General features: G+C 47.5%; 1 protein-coding gene across 2 annotated transcripts in view; it reads left to right on the top strand.

The window, feature by feature from the left end:
• Positions 1-16,018, top strand: part of LOC120835943 (splicing factor 1) — a 32,426-nt gene extending 16,408 nt beyond the window's left edge. For both annotated transcript variants that reach the window (XM_040218409.3, XM_040218410.2), the window contains exons 6-10: positions 5,064-5,426; positions 9,825-10,016; positions 10,620-10,769; positions 11,870-11,978; positions 14,079-16,018. In XM_040218409.3, the coding sequence (XP_040074343.2) occupies positions 5,064-5,426; positions 9,825-10,016; positions 10,620-10,769; positions 11,870-11,978; positions 14,079-14,362 (1,098 nt within the window). In that variant the 3' untranslated portion in view covers positions 14,363-16,018. The remainder of the gene's footprint in view (positions 1-5,063; positions 5,427-9,824; positions 10,017-10,619; positions 10,770-11,869; positions 11,979-14,078) is intronic.
• The last annotated feature ends 6,449 nt before the right edge of the window (positions 16,019-22,467 follow it).

The following is a 22,467-nucleotide window of genomic DNA, read 5'->3' as shown; positions in this document are numbered from 1 at the left end:
CTCTCGGTTGTAATCGGTTGCAAGTGTGTAAACGGCGCTTTAGACGCTTGGTCGAGTGCACGTCTCATTGCGCACTAGTGCACTGCAGTGAAGCGACAATTGTGGAGGAGGCATTGCGATTTTGTGCATCCTGCTTCGCCACTGCTCACGCTTACACTAAGAGATTTAGCACGTATACTTAAGGAGCGATGCAACAATTTTTGTACTTTGCGCAAATACCGCTTAAAACAGATCCCTAACGTTAATGACCTATGAAACATGCTTTCGTTTTTCATCCCATGCAGTAGAAGTCCCAGAAAAAAATTAGAGAAAAACGAGCAGTGTTCACCCCCTCAACTCGCAGCCAGAACAAGCGGCCACGTGATCTGGAGCCGATTATATGCCGCCAGTGTTGATCATAGCCACGCGCTGGGGTTGGCAAAGCGCAGGACACGCGCTGAGTTCCAGACATTGTTATGGCTCGGCTGTTGTCGTCGTTGCAGCGATTGGACACGGGTCACCACCCCAATGCTTCTCGAGCTAGCAATTATCACGAGCCCAAGTCGAGTGCCCACGCAATGCTCGGGTTTAATCTATGAACCGTATTCAAATATCGTCACTTGGGTGTACTGCGATCCTCACGTTATGGCATCAAATTTTGCAAAGGAGAGATTGAATGAAAATGATCGCTTTTGTCCTTGAAATTACACCGCAACAAAGGAGTTTCTTGGCTAGTGGCGTTGCGTGTGAGTATCCTTAAGTCCCAGGTGTGCCAGTAAGCTCGTGTCAAGCGAAAAACATTCCAATTGAATATCGTTGCACCGCTCCTTTAAGTATTTCTAGAAGATTTTTAAGGACTGCTCTATGTTTATTTTTATGTCAACTCTGTTTAGTTATCATGTGATATAGGTTTTATCTGTTTGATGGCACAGTCGATACAGTAGTTTAAAGCTAAATTAGCTGGAGGAGTGGCTGGAAGCGTAGGAATGACTAGCAAATTTGGCTGGATGGGTTTTTTAAAAGCTTATTTACACCCACTTGCTCATGTTTGTTATCATGATATTCTACATATAAAATGTCATTGATCATAAGCAAAAGACATTTTTTTTTTTTAATCTGAATCAAGAATGGCTGTTTTATAACAACTTTTAGGACTTGACCAAAAACATTAATTTGGGTGTTCAAAATTATATTATTGTAACATTATTTCAGTGGAATGTACTGTTTGGCTTATCTTTGATTTTGTGTCTAAAATAACCATACACATCAGTTCATACTGTCCTTCACCAATCAGCATATTGTTGCTGTGTCTAGTGCTTCTACATGGAATTAAACAGCTAGTTCTGTGTTTGAGGGAGTCAAGCCTAGCATGTAGTCGAGGCTAAAAAAAGGTTGTACACGAGTGGTAAGGCAAACAGACATTGTATTATAGTTTGACAGGCCAACACACAAATCTTAACGTATATGTTGGCAATGGTATGAATGATAATGAAGTGTGTGCTCGTGCTTCAAAAGTTCTTCTTGCTGCACCAAAATGGCTCGTACCAAACACATCACTGCCTATGCTGCAGGATTTTTCCCTCTTGAATCATGCGAGTGCTTCAGCACACAAACTATGTGCAGAATTGTGAAGGGCACAAACATGCTATACTCTGCTTCCTCTTTCGATGAACTGCAGCACAGTTCATCGTAAGTCAATCCAATGCAATGCATGTGTCACGTTTCTTTTGGGAGATGCACAACTAAGCGCGGGCTGTGTAGTCAGGTGAAGCGTCCACAGCTCTGAATCGGCTGCAATGGCTCGTAGCATCCACTGCAGTTTGTCATAAGGTGTAGTGGAGTATATCTAAGTGGCTGTGTGTCCTAGAGGACCAATGTAAGCATGTCTCAGAACTAGACAATTTTGTGACATTCTCGTTGCCAGGAGTCAGTGTGAGTGGGAACCATGTTTATTGTTCTTCTAAGTTTGGCAGAACATTACAGTCGAAATGCTGGTGGTCGAAAACTTTCCGACGAAGAGCTAGCGGAACAAGAGGTCGAGGACTACTGGTAGACATGTCGCAGAGGATGGTACCGTTAGAATGAGGGAGAGGAATTTCCCTGAGTACCAAGGACTTCAGCATGTCGGGATGGGCAAGCAACTCCGGATCATCTCGTTGTGCGGCAGCAATGCTCTCAAAATCGACAGCTCCATGACTTGCCGAGACGGCGTCGACACGGGAGAGCGCGTCCGCCGCTGAGTTGTCTTTGCCTTTTACGTGGCGGAGATCAACCGTGAACTCGGAAATGAAAGCAAGTTGTCGTATCTCTCGGGAGCAGTAGGCGGTGTGGTTGCCATGGAAAGCATACGTTAGAGGCTTATGGTCCGTCAGGATGTGAAACTCGTGACCCTCAAGGATATACCTGAAATGTTTGACAGCCAGGTACACTGCAAGAAGTTCACGTCCGAACGTGCTGTAACGTGTTTCGGCGGGCTTCAGTTTCTGGGAAAAAAATACAAGTGTTCGCCACTCGCCGTCAAGCATCTGTTGCAGGACAGCGCCGGCAGCAGTGCTGGAGGCGTCAGTCATGAGACGGGTGGGGGCTCCAGGTTGCGGATAGAAAAGCAGGGCTGCATTGGCCAAGGCTTCTTTAACGTTGGAAAAAGCAGACGCAGCTTCTGCGTTCCATGGAACTGCTGATGATGGCCCTTTCTTGGTTCTAAGAAGATCCGTCATGGGCTGAATCATTTCAGCACAGTGCGGAATGAATCTTCGATGGAAATTTATCAAGCCCAGAAACTCGCGAAGCTTGCGAAGTGACGTGGGTTGGGGAAACTCGCGGATTGCCCGGACTTTGTCTGCGAGTGGTAAGATGCCCCTTTTCGTCACGCGGTGGCCCAGAAAGTCCAGCGCATCAACGCCGAAAACGCACTTCTTCGCGTTGATGACGAGACCGTACTCCTGCAGCCGGTCGAACAACAGTCGCAGGTGTTGCTCGTGTTCTTCCGGAGAGGTGCTGGCCACGAGGATATCGTCAACGTACGCGAAAATGAAGTGAAGTCCTCTGGTCACTTCGTTGATAAGGCGTTGGAACGTCTGAGCGGAGTTTCGCAGGCCAAAGGGCATTCTTACGTATTCGAAAAGTCCGAACGGAGTAGTGATGGCAGTCTTGGCCACGTCCGCTGGCTCTACGGGAATCTGGTGGTAGGCCTTTATCAGGTCTACCTTGCTGTAGATGTTGGTACCAGCAAGCCCAGCGGAGAAATCGTGAATGTTCGGCAAAGGGTACCAATCAGGTACCATGCGTGCATTCAAAGCTCGATAATCTCCGCATGGTCTCCAATCATTCGGGTCTTTTTTCGGGACCATATGTAGTGGCGACGCCCAGTTGCTGGAAGACGGGCGGACGAATCCGAGCTCCAGCATATGTTCGAACTCTCGACGCGCGATGTTTAGTCGCTCGCCAAATAGGCGGCGAGGACGCGCGGAGATGGGCGGGCCACTGGTGATGATGTGATGTGTCACACCGTGCTTGGTTGGTACCTCCGCATTGCAGGGCCGGGTTATGGCAGGGTATTCTGTGAGGAGGGCTTCATACCTCGACGTCGTCGCCAGGGGACGCATCAGGGAAGCGTTGAATGACGACAGGATACCCTGGATGGTCAAGGATGTGGTGGCATCGGTGAGGCTTCTGCCACGGATGTTGACGGCAAGGCCAAAGTTTGCCAGGAAGTCCGCTCCCAGTATGGCTTGACGGAGATCCGCGACAATGAAGACCCACCGGAAAAGTCGCCTTAGTCCTATGTCGATGGTTAGGGATCTCTGGCCAAAAGTGGCAATTACCGAGCTGTTGACGGCTCGTAGGGGCGCGGTATGTTGCACTTGCTGACGGTCAAGTCGTGACGCAGGCAAGACGCTCACCTCGGCCCCGGTGTCCACTAAGAAGCGGTGACCAGAGATTTGGTCAACAACGTAGAAAAGGCGGCTTGTGTGTTGGCCATCGTCACTCGCCGCTGCTAGTGCCGGGCCTCGGTGTTTTCCGACCAGGAGCATGGTTGATGGCAGTGTGTGGCCCGTTCCGCGTAACGCCGGTGGTACCAGCACAGGGCTCTGCTGCTTGACCGCGAGGCTCGTCGCGAGGCTGAACGGGCGTGAGGGGAGCCGCGCCTGGATTGTCGAGGTCTTTCGTCTGACGCCTTCATGGCGGCCACAGCGCAGGAAAGCTCTGCTATGCTTGCCTTGATCTCGGCGACTGTTGCTTGCCAGGGCTGGGGCTCGTGAGGCTCGTGAGATGCCACAGCAGCAATAGAAGGGGCTGAATATTCAGCAGTCCGATCCGCCAGCGTGGCGAAACGATCTAGCGGCATGTCGTCAGCAGCTGCAAGATCCATGCGCATTCCTTGCGGAAGTTTTTGAAGAAAGAGCTCCGGCAGTATACGGTCTTGGGAATCGGTGGCTTGGGGACCCAGCAACTGTCGCATTTGGTGGAGAAGTTGTGATGGGCGGCGATCTCCTAGCTCCTGGGCTGTCAGAAGTTGCTGGATTCGTGACCGCTCCGATGCCGTTGTTCGTTCGAGCAGAATGCTTTTCAAGTGATCATATGCGTCCTCACGCGGTGGCTCCGTCAGCACGTCGTCGATTTCGTCGGCCACGTTTGGCGGCAGAGAGGCAACGACGTGGTAGAATCGTGAGAGCTGGGTAGTGATGCGGCGAAGATGAAACTGCGCCTCGACTTGGGTGAACCAAACTCGCGGGTTCTTCGGCCAAAAAGGGGGAAGGCGCAAGTTGACCGCTGCGAGGTTGGCGTCAGAGGACTGAAGTGGCGCGCCGTCGCCGGTGTGAGCGTTGCCTTGATCCATGTTGGTTGAGGCTGCTAGAGAAGGCGACGGGGAGCCTTCAGATTCCAGGTCACCATTTATGGGGAAAAGAACACGACCGAATCGATTGGTGCGCGGGCTCCGACTGCCCGCACGTTTTTAATTTGCGCGTGACCCGCGTCACGGAGCTCGTGACCCGAGCTCCGTGCTGCGGCCATTGTTGCGGGCTCCTACAAACGGCTCTAGGCGAACCATTCCCTCTCTCTTCCCTTAATCCGTCCCGCAGATCAAGGAGATAATCCGGCAGGGAGTGGAAGTTCCCGAGGGCCAGAACGATCTGCGGCGCATGCAGCTGCGCGAGCTAGCCCTGCTCAACGGGACCCTGCGGGAGAACGACCTGCTCGGGGGACCTCGCTGCTCCAACTGCGGGGCCCCGGGGCACAAGGCTTGGCAGTGCCCTGACCGGCCCAACATCACCAACAACGTGATCTGCGCCTGCTGCGGCGGAACGGGCCACATCGCCAGGGACTGCCGGGAGAGGGGCAAGGGAGGAGGAGGAGGAGGAGGAGGGGGCTATGGGAGAGGAGGGGGCTTTGGGGGAGACGGAGGAGGAGGAGGCGGCGGACCCCAGTCCAAGATCGACGAAGAGGTGGGTTGGCCAGGCGTCAAACTTTTCACCCTCTCATGTTTGCTCTACAGTGTGCGAATCGAGTGCCTTTTTCCCCGTCGTGTTCTGTCTTTCTCATGTGAATTGGGGCGGCAGTTAGCTCGGCAGGGGTTTCTTTTTGCACACATGATGTTGTGCCAAAGATGGAGCGTAATATATTTATGTGCATCGACTAGTTATAGTGGAACCTCATTGATACGTCTTGAAGAAACCGCAAGCAAAAAAACGTGTTACCTGAGGAAACATACAATCCAAACTTACCATCCATCCCCCCCCCCCCCTTGCACACACACACGCATACAGATACACACACACACACACACACACAAAAAAAAAAAAAGCAATTGTTCAGAAATCAGCAGTTCTGCTATGGCGTCACGAAATCGCAGAACGAAAGGAGCTTAGACGGCCCAGGAAAAATGGTGAAATGGGATGGCACGGGCTTGGGATGGAACGCGAAACCAGAGCCGGCAAAGCGTTGGCGAAACTTGATAAAGCATCCAGAGCTGAACCATTGCAAAGAAACAAACAAAGAAATGCTAGATTAGTTCATTTACTACTACCGCTACTACTCCCTTGTCCTAGTCTAAGGCTACTCTTGTGCACTCTTGCAATCAGTGCTTTCAACCCTCCATACAATTTATTTATTTATTTATTTACTCTCATGGCTATTAGGCATTACAGAGGGGAGTGGTGGAAAACAAAACCATGTAGAGCAAAGAATAGTTACGATGTCAAGTGATGAAACACGGCAGACTTGAAGGTAATGTGGTCGCTGATGGAGACGACTGAGGCAGGAAGGTGGTTCCAGTCCACGCTGGTCTTGGGGACAAAGGAGTCGAAGTAGAGGTTAGTCCTACAACTGGGTACGCCAACCTTAAGTCGATCAGAATGGGATGACACATAAAAGGGGGCTGTAAAAAGTGACTGACAAAGGCTGTCGTTGGTGAAATATATTTTATGAAAGAGGCATAGTCTGGAGATGCGACGTCGGATAGAGAGATCGGGGAGATTTAAAGTTTGTTTCATTTGAAAGACGCTAGCTAAACGGGAATAGTTGGACAAAATAAAACGGGCAGAGCGATTCTGGATAGATTCAAGGATTAGAACAAGCGAGTTGATATGTGGATCCCATAGAGACGAAGCATACTCAATTTTGGAGCGCACAAGTGTATTATATAATAACAGTTTCAAAGAAATCTGAGCGAGAGAGAAATTACGACGAAGGAAACCGAGCATGCGGTTAACATTATTAGCAATGTATTCAATATGTGTTTGCCAGGAAAGATTATAGGTAATGTGAACACCCAGATCTATTTATAGGTAGAAACGGAAGACAAGGGGGAAGAATTAAGAAGATAAGAAGGCGGATTGGATTGATTAGTTGATTAGTTGTGACTCTCATTACCTTGCATTTGTTAACATTGAGTTTCATTAGCCAAGTGTCGGGCCACACGGAAATGCTGTTAAGATCGGTTTGAAAGATAGATTCATCAGAGGAGTTAGAAATTTCTCTATATAAAACACAATCATCAGCAAAAAGTTTAACAGATGAGACAATAGAGTCAGGAAGGTCATTGATGTTGATGAGGAAAAGGAGGGGTCCTAGGACAGACCCTTGAGGGACGCCTGATGACACAGAAGAAAGTTGAGAATCATAATCGTTTGTTGATACATACTGGGTGCGATCATGCAAAAAACACTCAATCCATCCTAAAATATTGCTATCGAGGTTAAGTTTGCTAAGTTTGTAAAGTAGTAGATGATGCGGAAGTGTATCAAAGGCTTTAGCGAAGTCAAGAAAAACACAATCAACGGTAGATGAACGGTCTAACACAGAAAACAAGTCATTAGTAAAATCGAGTAGTTGGGTTTCACGGGAGTAATGTTTACGAAAACCATGCTGGCAAGATGTAAAGAAGGAATTTGATTCAAGGAAAAGAACAAGATTGGAGTATATCACATGTTCAAGTATCTTGCATGGAATGGATGTCAAGGAAATTGGTCTGTAATTACTAGGGTTAAAAACATCACCAGATTTGTGCTCCGGAACCACCGTGCCAACCTTCCAGTCGCCGGGTGGGGTGATACACTGCAGAGACTGTGAAAAAATCTGAGACAAGATGACAGATGAATAAGTCAGAGTACTCTTCAAAAACTTGTAACTGATGCCATCAATACCTACTGAAGATGAAACTTTCGCATTTCCAATCAGCTTAGAAATACCAACCGAGTCAATGAAAATAGGCTCCATGCGTGTAAAATCTGAATTTCGAATAACAGGTAATGCAGTAGGTGCACAATTCGTGAAGAACAATGTGAAGGTAATATTCAAAAGAACACAGCTCTCATGACGTGGTACCAACAGGCCACTTTCGGATTTTAGACGGACGTCTTTACGTTCACGCATACTGATGACATTCCAGAACTTGCGTGGGTCGGTGGATAACAAAGATGGAAGCGTGTTATTAAAAAAAGTGTGCTTGGTGTTGACAATAGCTTGTTTATATTCCGACGCCACAGACAGATAAGTGCTTGCTTGAGTTACCGAGGGTGACCCATAATCACGTGTCTACTTTGGAAACTTGAAAAGCCACAAGCGAACATACTTGATGTACTGCTCCAGTGTTGACAACTGAAGTGAACATGCACTTGCACGAGCGAAGCTTGCTTGGTAGACAACTGTATTTGGGTTTCAATTCTTATGCTGCTGGTTCAGTTGCTTGTTATGACAGCATTTGCGCCACTTTTGCCATCGGTAGCACTTGACGAGAGGGAAATGAATGACAGCATCAGATGGACAAGCTGTTACGACCGGTTAGTAAGCCGACGAAGCGGTGTAGACGCTAACCATCAACAGCTGAGGACACCGGCGGAGAGTGCCAAGATTCTCGCTTGAGTCGTTGGAGTTACAATCGAGATGCATAAAGTATGTTAGCAGAGCAAATGTTGGATGGAGGTGATCTCCTCTTTAGCGTTTACTCTGCTAAAATGGGAAGAGGTGGAAGGAGCTTTCACTTCATTCTTGACCTGTCACTGACCACAGAGAAATTAAGTTTACGGGTCCTTCTCTTCCATTTCCCAAACTGTGATGGGGTGTACAGTAAGGGGCCTAGCTGCTTTAGGGCTCATTATTCTTTGTTCTCGGCTGAAAGTCATACACAATCTCAAGCAACAATAGACTGCAATCGGTACCAACCCATGCTACGTGAAGGGAAAAAAAAAAAAAAAATCTATCTTGTGGTGTACAGTTTTCATTGCAAGACCGGCAACGAACCTCCGGGTGCACACTGTGACCTCTTGGGTTCACTAATATCTTAGGGGTTGTTTTCTGACCTATATTTTTTTAAACTGGGGTACTGGTGTCCATAATAACGAGACAAGAATGCCTGCATTTACCCAATTTGTTCCCAATATTGCCGCGCTCAAGGCTGAGAAAGCAACGCTCGGTCACGGTCCTCCAGAAAGTTCCCGTTTATTCATGTACCGCACGTAACTTCTATCATTTATCCCTGCTTTTGTTTTCTAGAAAGTGCGTGTTCATTCTCGCCCGATCACGCGACGCTCGAACCACTTTCGCCGAATCTTCGAGATAGCGGCGCACTCTAGATAAGAGGCCGCCCGCGACCTTGTCGAGTCAGTCTCGCCCTAGCGCTCGATTCTGCTGACACGCCGACTTCGACGCCCGCAACGCCCTGCTTTCTTCTGTTTCCTTCTTTATTTTTGGCACAAGTTCGCCACATTAAACGTTTATTTCTGTTTATTTCTTGTTTATTGGTCACGACTCACCACCCTCACCACCCGTGACAATATAGCTGTCCATAGTTCAGACTGCGGGGTTATTATCGAGACATGACTGTAGCTGTTTGTTTTGCATGTGTTTATTGCAGTTATTGCTATGCACTTACTGCCATTAGAGGCATGGCTCAGCATTTCCCCCTGACCTGCCTAGTTTTCAGCTACATTTCCTCTTGATGGGAATGTAGCAGTTTGAGCAAGTCCCATTGCACGTCGCACAAATTTCATGAAGCGGGCAGTTTTGGGATGAATATTTGTTCTGTACTCAACTGCATGCGGTTCCTTGAAGGAAGGGCTGTTACCAGCACCTTGGTGTGGCGTGCCTTCCGCTTTAAAACACGTTACCCTCCGCAGCAGTCATGCCATAGTAGCAGATGCAACGGATGCTCATTCTCTAAGGCTAAAACAACCCCACAACAAAAGCACAACTATGAACCGCACCTTTCGTTGCTGTTGGTTCTGTCTTAACTGTAGAGTTTGTGAATTCTCTTAAAAAAATAGTTTGTGATGAGAGGGTTTATCTTTGCAGTCTTTTATCGATGCCACCGGTAGGACTCATCGCTTATCCGTGTCTCTCCACAGTACATGTCTCTCATGGCCGAGCTGGGAGAGGGACCACCTCCCCCATCCAAGCGGGACGGTGACGGAGGAAGCCGGGGAGGCGGCGGTGGGGCACCCCAGGGTGCCCTGGGGCCACCCCAAGGTCCTCCCAGAGCGATCATGGCACCCCCTCCTCTCGGAGGGATCAACAGCAACAGCGGCAGCATGAGCATGGTGAGCTGTGCCACTTCCTGCTCTTCAGCCGTGTCATGTGCACATCATGCAAAGTTGCACGTTTTGAGCACGAATCAATATTTGGAGGTCTAACATTCAAAACATCCTGCTTGTCAGTGTCCTAACCTCTTATAAGATGTTAGCACTTTGTTTAGAAAGTTTCTTTAGGTACAGTGATTTAATATTGGCTGATCACCTTTGTGTTTTGGTTTATGAATGGTGTCAATTGTTCACATCCGATGCCTAATGCCTGGTTAGTGTGGTTGGTGGAGTGCTCCTTTGGTATTGAAGAGGTGCCAGGATCGAGGCTTGGACCAGTCGGATTTTTTTCAACTCTCACGCCAGGTGCCTAGGTTTGCAAGTTGCTGTCCATTCAGGTGGAAGCAGCCATTCGTCCTGTCTAAAAGTGTCTTTGCGCTAACATTGAACTGCTACATTATGGGTGCTACGAACTGGAAGTTCAGCCTGCAAGATCAACGTCTTGGTGGTTGAATTCTGGCATTGCACACTTGCCATGTGGCTGCAGACACCTTTAGAGTTGTTGAAGACTGCCAGAGTCTTTCGTTGGTCCCATTGGCCGCTCTCTGTCCTCTCGCTGCGCAGGATCGCATGGGCCCCCCGCAGTGGGGTGGAGGACCACCTTCAAAGGGTATGATGCTCCAGGGTGGACCCCGCTCGGGTCCCCCTTCCATGATGGGGCCCCCTCCGCACATGGGTGGTGGGATGAACTGGCAGCCCATGGGATCTGGACAGGTGCGTCAAATGAGCCACCCTCACCCTGACACGCAGTTTTGCTGTGCGTGAGGTCTTGCATACCTCCTCACGTAACACCGAATATTCGGACAGCAGACATAGTTGCTTTTGTCGACGGCAAAAATATTGTCTAGGTTCATATCAGAGGGGACGAACCACTTGAGTATTTTAGGGTTAAGCATCGATTCAGTTACATTGAATGTTACAAAAAGGAAATTTTGGAGTTGGAGGTTTGTGTCGAACCCGTGGCCGATTTGCGAGCGAATTAAACTGCGGTTTACTACGTTGACCTCTATGCAGTGTGGTCGAACCATGTCAGGCTGTTCGAATTACCCAAAATTAATGAGGTGCAAATGCAAATGAATGGGCTTTCACTGTGTCTCTTTGCTTATAGCTGCATTCTGTTTTTGTTATCTGGGCAACTGTTTGTTGGGCATGTTGGTCCTCACCTTTGTTCTTGCACATCTTCCTGAATTATGGTTTACTGCTCGGAAGTGTTTACCGTAACATCCCAGAAGGTAAATTGTGTGAAATTAAAACTTGACTTTCTTCCTGACATGCCGCCCTTAGATGCCCTGGACCTTACGATGTGCCTCGTGATGTTACAGTGGGATCTCGTTACTTCAAACTAACATGCAGGTCCTGTCTTGTGTGTTCCTAAGGAACTCCCAGTAATTCAAACTTTGCATTATTCAAAGAAAGTTTTGGTCTCCCTCAGGTTAAAATAACGAGATTCGATTGTAGTTTGAAAAATGAAGAAAGCACTATTATTTTCATGCCTTCAAAGTTGTCAAAGTCGTTTCCCTAAGAATTCATATTTCCTTTTGTTGCATTTCACAAACCGACTGACACGGTGATTTCTAGGATTCGGTTCTTTCTTTCTATATTTTTTCCCGGAAAGGAAAAATGAGACAGAAAACTGGAGCTTAATGATCTAATGCAACACAACCATCCAGAAGGCCACGACCTTTGCCTGTTAGCAAAACATGCTGTTGGCGGTCGAGCTAGGCAAGCTGCTGTCAACCTCGACTGCCTCCTGCGTGACCTCCTTCCGGTGATGAAAAGTGAATGGCGTTCTTCTGTTTTGTGTCCCAACGCAGGGTGGGATGCCGATGGGTGGTGGTGTGCCCCCTCCCCCGATGATGGGACCCCCGCCCCCAACCGGAGCGGGCATGCCCCCGTGGATGGGAGGACCTCCCTCGGGACCAGGTAGGGACCGACCTTTCTCCTTTGTCCTTTTTGTGCATTTTGAAAGTGCTGGTGTCGTTCATAGTGTGACCCAGGGTTCTCAAACTGGGTTCCGGGAGCACGGGTTCCACGAGCTGGTCTCATGGGTTCCGCGAACACCCAAATTGCAACCCCCCACCTCCGTCCCCACGCCGCAGGCTGCGCGGAAGGACTATGCAAAGCGCCTTCATCTCACTGTTACTGACATCGCGATTGATATGGTGGGGATATATGGGAAGCAACACAAGCGAAATTGCCTACAATTGTGCATCTGTTGTATCTCAGTAGGCAAATATGGACGGAGGGAGGGGGGGGGGGGGGGGGAGGATAGGGGTTCCACGGCAGTTTTTGAGGCTTCCTGGGGTTCCGTGAGACCAAAAAGGAGAACTCCTGGTGTGACCTTTGGCGCAAGCCGGAACCAGCGAGATGCCCTCAGCGTTTTCCTTTGTTGCGAACCGACACTGCTGCCTTGCACTTTGTTCTGCATGGTGAAACATCTCGGAGTTCAAATGCAAAGAGAGAAAACCTCCATCTGTTAGAGAGCAGTGATGGAATAGTCTTTGTTCTATAACACAATGTGTTTTTATTGGGGCCAAAGTATGTATGGGTTACCATAACTGGGCTTCTGAAATGCCAGCGTAATTTTTCTGGGTTTTCTCTTTTTGCCAGACTTGTTTACACATAATATTTTTTGTAACTTGGCTTGTACCCTATTTACTGGAGTAATAGCCGGACTGTTCATGAAGAAAATCTGAGGGTTCGCTTTCCGCGGAGCATGCGACTAGCCAATCACCACAATCGGCAGCATGATTCTAGCGATTTAGAGGACAGAGGTAACGTCTTCGCGCAAAGCTACCACCTGTGAAGATTGCATTCGTATGGAGAATCGTGTTCTCGATCTAGTTATTCGCTATGTTATTTATGCACAATGCGATGATTGGCTGTATATGCATTCTGTGGAAAAGCAGACGAAAGGGCCTTGTTTATAAATTGAGCGGCTATTACTCGAGTAAATACGGTAATTGTACAAATGGATGTAATAATATTACGAAAGATAGGTTCACGCGGTCGCCGTGCTATGCTAGCTGGGAAAAGGGCTGTTGCGTTAGGGTACCGTCTCATAACCACACACTTGTTCATCACCTCTGGGTTTTGGCTTGACTTGTGTGCTCCTTCAGTTGTGTCCAAAACATAGCCACGTGCTCAATTTCAATTTACTAGTGCCCATCAACGTGCCTGGTTATCAATTGTTAGAGCTAGCAATGAACTAACTAATTTTATTCTTCAGCTGCCGGAATTATGATAAACGACTGAAGGACATATTGATATATTTAGCGCACAAGGTAGAGAGAAGGACAGGACAGAAAAGAGCGCTACTCACAACTATGTTTACTGACAAGAAAGGAAGAGAAAGAAAAAACCCAAATAATCCGCCACGGACTCGTGCATCTACCACAGCCCCGTGAATGATAGCGGCTAGTTCCCTTCCTTGTTTGATAGCGTTACAGATCCAACGCTAATACAGTTCCTGTCCTCACAAAGGATGTAGAAGGCCTCCAATACCTCGCGGGTCAATGTGTCCTTGTTCTTCTCCAAGATGTTGGTCTCACGGAATAATGGTCTGCACGTGCATTCCCTGCAATGGAGAGGAAGATTTCTGCCCACTGTAGCTTTCAAGGAGTAATCATGCCCCCGGAGTCGGTCAGTGAGGCATCTGAAATTTACAGTGGGCGGAAATCTTCCTCCCCATTGCACGTGTAGACCATTATTCCGTGAGACCAACATCTTGGGGAAGAACAAAGACACATTGACTCGCGAGGTATTAGAGGCCTTCTACATCCTTTGTGAGGACAGGAACTGTATTAGCGTTGAATCTGTAAAGCTATCAAACAGGGAAAGGAACTTGCCTCTAGCCTTCTTCAGGCAGCCCGATCGACCGTTGGCCTCCGTTATTTGCATGGAACTAAATATCTGGGGAGAACAGCTTATGTTATCAGAGTACCTCCTTGCCCAGAATCCAAAAACCTTTTCTATCCTTTCTTTTTCTATTATTCTAAATGCGCCTGCCCGCCCTCTCGACAGGCGGCCCCTGGCAGTCGCCGATCGGAGGGGTGCCCCCGCCGCCGCAGATGTTCCCCTGGGGCGGACCCGGGGGCCCCTTCATGAACATGGGCATGCCCATGCCCCCTCCGCCCCCTCCCCCGATGGGGGCCACGACGGGTGGCGGAGACAGCACGACGACCGCCGCAAGCGCCATCACGGCCACCGGCACCAGCACCACCACGACCACCATGGTGGACCTGAGCACCCTCGCCGCCCTCTCCGGCGTGCTAGCCGCCCCTCCACCCCCGCCCCCTCCAAGTTGAGGGGTCGCGATGGACACCGTTTGCGTCGCGTAGCTCGAGACATTGTGTTCTGTTTTGTGTCTGTTTTGAGTTTGAGACAAGGGCCGTGGCAGGGGGGTTCCAGTTCAGTTGGAAAAAGTGTGCCTGTAGACTTGAGCAGGGTCCGAGCGATGCTTTTATGTGCACATTAGGAACGAGTGAGCGGGGCAATAAGTTCGGAGGCAGTAGAAGAATGCACACTTTGTAAAGCTTCCTTTGGCGTGACTTGGCGAAAGCGTCGTTCCGGTAGCGAAAACCGAGAGAATGAAACACGCAAGAGAGAAAACGGATTTGCAACTTTTTCAGTAGCAACGAGTATTTCCCATCCGTCGGGAGCGTCCTATTCTTTCAGTTTTTACTACCTTTCCCAACGTGCACCTTTCATCGTAACTATCATTCTGGTTCTTCCTTGTTCGGTTTGGGTGGAGGTTGCAGGAAAATGTGTCTACTTTCCATCGGCCATTCAGTCCAACTAATAGTGAATGCTGCTGGCTAGAGCCCCTGGCTTTATTGAGATGCTCCCTTTGTGCAAGCACATGTGAGTTGGGGTTATTCATAGAGTCTGTCGTCTTTCTCACAGTTTTTGCTCTGGTAAGGTAGATGAGACAATAAAATATGGCTTGGCTGGAACAAGTGTGGAATGTAACGTTGCGAGTTTGTCAGCAAACTTTGAGATGGACATTTGGAGCAGGGATGGGTCATTTTCCTCATAGAGTAGGCTATTGGTGGGTGCTGTAATTTTTTATATCATGCTTTTATGATTTGTTCGTAGCTTGGTTGTCCACTGACTATGTAGTAGGAGGCAAATCAGTTTTCTGGAGCCCACTTCTGATGACTCTGTATTGACGTTTTCCTAGTGTCGGGACTTTTGTTAATTTGCACAAAAAGCTGACAGACATTTGTGTAAGATACCTTTGTATGTAAATGGAGCTCTGATAAAGATTAGCTGCGTTCGATTTGTCTGCACCTCCTGAACCGGTTCAGAAAATTGTAGGGCAGTGTACTTCCAGTTGGTATCTCAATACGCATACCAGAAGGTACACTGCCCTACACTTTTTGCACTGGTGCAGGTGGTGTAATTAAATTGAATGCAGCTATTGTTTTTTGTTCTTCTGATGCAAAAAATTGGCACTTTCTGTTTCTGATACCTGTTTCTGTGCTAATCTTTTCCAACACACTTCTTTGTTTATTTGAGTAGCCTACAATATCGAAGCCATTGTTTGTGGGTGGCTGTGCTCTTCTAATTCGAGTGTGTGTGCCTGTTCCTATTTCGAAAAGCTGCATTACCACTTGACTAAGTTACAGACCATGAAGCATTATTTGCCCAAATGTTCTAATGCTTTTCCAGCAAACAACCATCTCACCGCTTCTGCACAGCATGAAAGTTCCCACTGAAATATAGATACATTAGATAAGCTTGCAACATAACATTAGTAAATTTTGTAAATGTTTTCATTCAGACCTGTGGGTCTTATTTAATGTTGTGCACTATTTCTGACTCCTTGAGTATGTTTATTTAGTTCATACTCTCACGATGCTCTCAAATATGCTTTGGTGTCTGGGCACGCTTGTGCACTGTGGTCGTCATTATGTAAATGTTTCCTGATCGCATTAAAAACATCACTCTTATGGAATCAAGTTAGTTTCTATTTTCTGTGCGTGAAATATCGTAAGAACGCCCACCCCAAATGAAAACTTTCAGCCTTTCGACTTGGTGAAGATGGAAGACCAGCGAAGCTGTACTATGGTGGGATTGAAGTATTTATTAAAAATGTTCAGGGGCCGGCGTGGCGTCCTGGCGTCGCCGGGCCTCGCGCTTGCGCTTGGCTTCCGTGACACGATCGTCGTCCGTGGCGTTGGCCCGCCGGCGCCGGTCACATCGCTGCTTCTGTTCTCAGCGGCGTTTTTATTTAAATAAAATAAACCTGATTTACTCCATAAAAAAAAAAAAAAAAAAGTTTTATTACCCTAAACTCTAACATTGATTTTTTTTTTTTTTTTATATGTTTTGCAAACGACTGAAAATTATCAGTGCCGTAAAATCCCGTATCAACGCTCGCCCCCAAAAAAACGCGCCTCGTTTTTTTTTTCTTTTTTTTTTTTTTTTTTTTTTAGTTATAGTTTTAGCATTAAAAAATTCTGAAACATTCGATTCCCGCTGGATATCGATTACGGGATGTCCGACTGGAGTCGCATCAAGCTTTCGATCTGCGGGGTACCATGTGACAGTCGCGTTCGCAGTGGGTACCTCGCGTTTATCGCACCGTGACACGCGAATCTGCTGTGTTCGTGATTTGCGGTATCAGTTTCCGTGACATGCAAGTTCGTAGCTCGCTCTCTCGATTTTTTGCCCGCGATTCGCAAGCGCGATATCGATTCCCGTGATACACTCTAAAAAGAGCCCGTGAGTCTGCTTTCCCGCACAACACTCGGAGAGCCAATCACCGCAACTTACAAAGGCAGCTCAGCCAGTGACGATGCCGAAACATATGTTTAGACCAAAAAACGCAGTCTGAGTTGTGACATTAAGTGCAAGCGTGAGGTTTTGCATTGCTTAATGTCACAACTCGGACTGCGTTTTTTGGTCTAAATATATGTTTCGGCATTGTCATTCGCTGAGCTGCCTCCGTAAGTTGCGGTGATTGGCTCTCCGAGTGTTGTGTGGGAAAGTAGACGCACAGACTTTTTTTAGAGTGTACGTGAGTTTGTAACTGTTTTCGGCGCGTTTTATTTTTCACATAAATAAGAAAGGGCCAAGAATACATCCTTGAGGCACTCCCTGTTTTACTACTAATTTTTCAGAGGCTATTTCAGTCATATACATATTGATATCATCCTTTTTATGCAGTTAATTCAGGTATAAATAATATTGAAGTTTTATCAAGACATGCTCTATGTCAAGTGCTTTCGTGATGCCCCAAAATAAACCTAATCTGTAAAACTTTTCTTGAACTTTGTCAATTAATTTGTTTTGATGTGGAGTAAAGCTTGATCTGAAGATTTATGCTTTTGAAAGCTATATTGAGCTTTGTTTATAGTTTTATATTTCGAAAACATTAACCTTATCTCGCATGCATCTTTTCGGCCTCATCCCTTACCGTTTTAGCCCGGCTACCGCCGTTTGCGAGGAAATGCTGCATACGCGTCACAGGGGGCAGCAGGGAGAGGGCGAGGGGGAGAGTTCACTCATCCGGAAGTTATTGGCCGTCTGCGAGGCTTGCTGTTTGTTTCTTTTTTTTTTTTTCTTTTTACACGAAGACAAATTTACAGCGCTCAAGTGTGAACTTTCTACTTTTCTTCGCCCCCCCCCCCCTTTCCCTTTCCCAAGGTTCATTTAATTTACATACATTGTCCACCGGCAAAGTGCGCAAAGTTACAAAAGACCGAGCATGTTGGAGACCACACAGCCCCTTTCGGGAATGGCGGGAACGCAGTATCCTGTGCCTGGCTCTTGAAGGCCGCCACGTTGAGCAAGGTGTGTGAAATTTCTAGGTGGAATGGGCATTCCTTATGTATGAAGACCTTTGGAGTCGCTCTGTATAACCGTGGTGCCGGCGCCTTTTTGCGCTCCAAACCTTCTGATAAATGGATGTCGAGACAAGACCCCACGACGACGGCCCAGCGCAGGCACGTTGATCGTGCTTTAGAAGCCGTATACACTCTAAAAAAAGTATGTGCGTCTGCTTTCCCGCACAACACTCGGAGAGCCAATCACCGCAACTTGCGGAGGCAGTTCAGCGAATGACAATGCCGAAACACATGTTAAGACCAAAAAACGCAGTCCGAGTTGTGATATTACGCAATGCAAGCGTGACGTCTTGCATTACTTAATGTCACAACTCAGACTGCGTTTTTTTGGTCTAAACCAGTACTTCTCAAACGGGGGTCCGCGGACCATTTGGAGTCCGCGAAGACATTCTAGCGGTCCGCGAAGCCCAGTCTTATCAGTTAAGAGGGGGCGCACCTCAGAGCCCCATAGAGAATACATGAGGTTTTTCACCAAATTAAAAAAATTCTCACATAATAACGGCTGCGCGGATCTTCTTGAAAATTTCGGCTTTAAAGACATTGAGTCATTATCGAGACACTAAGCGCAACAAATGTTTCATCATAAATTTAATTATAGTCTTTAAAAAATCGTGAAAATGGTCAAAATCGGCTAATTCGGCACTCTTGCGTTCGGAGCGAATTTACAAAATTATCTAAATTCAAACATAAGCAGTATTGCGCTTAATGTCTTCTAAATTTATTACGGAATCGAATAATATTCAAATTTTTCATGTAAGTCGATTTGTTCCATAACTACAACAAATATAAAGAACCAAGGTGTCGGTGCTTGTTTTCGTCGTTTTTAAGGTACCTCTCTCTCCCGTGCGGTGGCGCTCGCTGTCCACGAAATGCACCAACTCAGTCTCTCGACTGAGTTGCGGTGAGCGGACGTGTTTCCTGGTTCTCCTCGAGCATCCGAAGCTAAGTGCCAGTTTTTCTTCTTTTCTCTCTCTTTTTTTGAGAGTTGATTGGAAGTGACTATGCGGTAGCAGTATTAGGTTTGAACAGCAGCAGTTAACGTTAGTTTCGCAAAGTAGGCTCTGTTTGAATTTTTGGCGGGAAGGGACGGTTTGTTCCCGGTCTAGACATGGGTCTAGATTTGGGTCGGCATGACAAGGGTGGGGACGAGTTGGTGCAGTGCGAGGGGTGTGGGAGGTGGTGTTACCTGGAGGAGACGGGTTTCGGGAGCCTGGAGGTGGCGGCGGAGGTGAGTTTCGAGTGTCGGCTTTGTGTGAAGCTTCAGCAGGTAACTGGGGAATGGGAGGGTAGAGTTCGGGAGATTGAGGCCCAGCTTAAGGCAGAAGGAGAGAAGCGGGTGGGTCTCGAGGCCCAGGTAGAGGAGCTGACTAGGCAGCTTAATCATGAGAGGGAGCAGCGGGTCGGCCTCGAGAAGCAGGCGGAAGAGCTGGGGGAAGTATGGAAGGCGGGTTTAGAGGAGCGTAAGAGGGAGTGTGACAGTAGGGTAGAGCGCCTGGAAGGGGTAATTCGAGCGAGTGAGAGTAGCGAGGGAAGAAAGGAGGAAGTGTCAGTTCTAGCGGGACGAACCACCAGTCTGCAGGCTGGGGTCCCTGGTGGTCGGGAGTCCGGCCTGTTGGCAGGCGGGCTCGACGACGCTGGAGAGCTGATTGAACCTCAGCTCAATGGCGCCTTCGAGCAGCAGGCGTCGGGCAGTCAGGTGACAGGAGATAAGTCGCAGGACAAAGGCGCGCAGGCACCAGGGGGATCTAGGGTACTGGTAGTGGGGAGCTCTAACGTAGCACGGGTTAGGAGGGGTGTACATAACAGGGTGAAGGGAGACCAGAGGGTAACCGTAGAGGTCCAGCCAGGGAAGTGTATGGTGGATGCTATGACCGCAGCACGTGAGGGGGTGTGGGATAACCGGGAGGGAAGGAACCTCGTAATAGTTCATGCGGGGCTTAATGATGTGCTGAAGGGTAGGAGCCAGAACCTCGGAAAGCAGCTAAACGTGGGAATACGTAAGCTGAGGGACGTGTCTGAGAATGTGCATGTGGTTGTGTGCACCATTCCAGAAGTTCGGGGGCAGTCCGGGTTAACGGAGAGGAGGGTTGTCGAAGCCAACGGAGTAATTAAGGGTATGAGTCGACAGCTTCGGTACGACGTAATGGAAGTAAACAGAGAAGTGTACGAGGCTGGCTCCCGCCCTTTTGCAGATGGCATTCACTACAGTGAGGCCACGGGTTACAGGGTGTGGGATAGGATGGGCCGCACGGTGACTGCTTTTTTGGGGGGACCGAGGGCCCTGGGGGCACTGAAGTAACTGAAAACCCAACAAAGTCAGGAGAGGCACCCAGGGTTAAAAAGAGGAGAAAACGTAAGAACAGGTATAAAAAATCAGCACAATCAGACATTGGATATATTAACATGCAGGGTGGTAGAAATAGGTTAAAATGGGAAGAGGTAGAGGAGCAACTAAGAAAGGAGGATTTAATGGTGTATGGGTTTGTGGAAACACATCTCAGAGACATGGAGCAGCCACCTTGCAACCCTGACTATGTGTGGGAAGAATGCAACAGAATGGAGGGAACGAGGAAGGGAGGTGGAATTGGAGCATTCATTAAGAAGAATATGAACTTTCAAAGGATCAGAAAGGAGTGCGCCGAACATTTGTGGCTGAAAGGAAAAGTCGCTGGGGAATCAACAGTCCTTGGAGTGGTTTACTTATGGACAGGGACAGGTGCTAAAGAGGAAAACAGAAAAATGATTGATTGCATATCAAGAGACATTAGTGAACTAGGGGAAGGCTCCGAAATAATTATTATGGGAGACATGAATGCCCATATTGAGGGTCTGGATGGGTATACGGACTCAACTGGAAGCATATTACTAGAACTGGTGGAAAAACATGACTTAGTTTTATGTAATACCAGTCAGAAGTGTGACGGGCACATAACTTGGGAAACTGGCAATCTGCATTCAACTATAGATTACGTACTCATGTCACACAAAATATATGGTAAGTTACAAGTAATGAAAATAGATGAAGAAGGTTCCAAAAGTCTTGGTAGTGATCACAAACGTATTAAGCTGAATTTTGCCAGAGAAGTAAATGCTGAAACTAGACAACATAATTCAAAGCAAACTTTCTGCAGCGACAAAGAGTTGGAAATAGTTGTTGAAAGAATAGAGGCAGCAGTTTCAGGGCAACGGCATACAGATTGGACCTATGAGAGCCTAACTAGGCTTTTTTCTCTAGAACTAGACAAAGTTAAGAGTAAACGAAAGGGGAAGCAAGGACATAGACCAAAGTTGGTGGGACAAAGAAGTGAAGCAAGCGATACAAAAACGTCAGGAAGCCTCTAGAGAACACAGGTATTCCAAGCGTAGTGGGGAGTCCGAAACGGAAGTAAAAAGAAAATGGGACAATTTTGTAACATGTCGCCGAGAGGCATCCAGTTTGATCAATGCAAAAATTCAGAGAAAGGGTGAGGAATGGATGAGTAATGTAAGTAAGAAAGATAGAAATGCTGCCAAGAAGTTTTGGGAGCACTTGAACTCACTCGGTGAAACAACGCAAGCTAGACAGAGGTTTATACTCTCGCATCAGGGAGATCAATTAGAGGGAGATGATGCGATACAATATATAGGAGCAGTGATGGAGGAGAAATTTCGGGAACGGGTACATGTGGAAGATAGGAGAACCGAAGGAAGTAGCAGTCCAGTTTGTGACATCGCGGATTTTGGACAAAGAGAATGGGAAAAGGCGGAACGAAGAGTCCCTAGTGGCACGTCGACAGGCACAGATGGTATCCCTATCAAGCTGGTGAAGAATTTGGGTCCTAAATCTAAGGCAAAACTAAGGGAGGTAGTGAGTACCATGATAACAAAAGGAAATATTCCAGATGAATGGAGGCTTAGTAGGATGAGTATGATATATAAGGGAAAGGGAGATAAGTCTGATATTAGGAATTATCGTCCTATAACCGTGACACCGGTTATTTACAGGTTGGTAATGCAGATTATAAAGAACAGACTGGAGGAATGGGTAGATTGCGAGGGCATACTGGGCGAGTTACAGAATGGGTTTCGAAAACAAAGAAGGTTGGAGGACAACTTATTTTCTCTAACACAGTGTATAGAAATAGCGCAAAAAGAAAACAGACAGCTCTGGCTGGCATTTCTGGATATCAAGGGTGCCTATGACAATGTGAACCAAAGAAACCTGTGGGACATAATGGAGAACTTAAACCTAGATGAAGGACTAACAGCACTATTAAGGAACATTTACAAAGATAACAAGGTGATTATAACATGGGAAGGAAAGGCGACAGGGAAAATAGAGATAAGACGAGGCCTTAGGCAGGGGTGCCCGTTATCGCCTTTGCTGTTTATGTTGTATCTGAGAGGATTGGAGGATAGACTAGAGAAGAGTGGGCTTGGGTTCAACCTTTCTTACAGTAAGCTAGGCCAAAAAATTCAGCAATCCTTACCGGGATTGATGTATGCGGACGATATTGTACTAATGGCTAACAACAGGACAGAGTTGCAGGAATTAATGAGCATCTGTGGTAGGGAAGGAG

This window comes from Ixodes scapularis, unplaced genomic scaffold (assembly GCF_016920785.2).
Source record: "Ixodes scapularis isolate PalLabHiFi unplaced genomic scaffold, ASM1692078v2 PGA_scaffold3__209_contigs__length_174095766, whole genome shotgun sequence".
Classification (NCBI taxonomy): Eukaryota; Metazoa; Arthropoda; class Arachnida; order Ixodida; family Ixodidae; genus Ixodes; species Ixodes scapularis.
The sequence above is the reverse complement of the archived record's forward strand: the minus strand, read 5'-3'. Positions and strand labels throughout refer to the sequence as shown.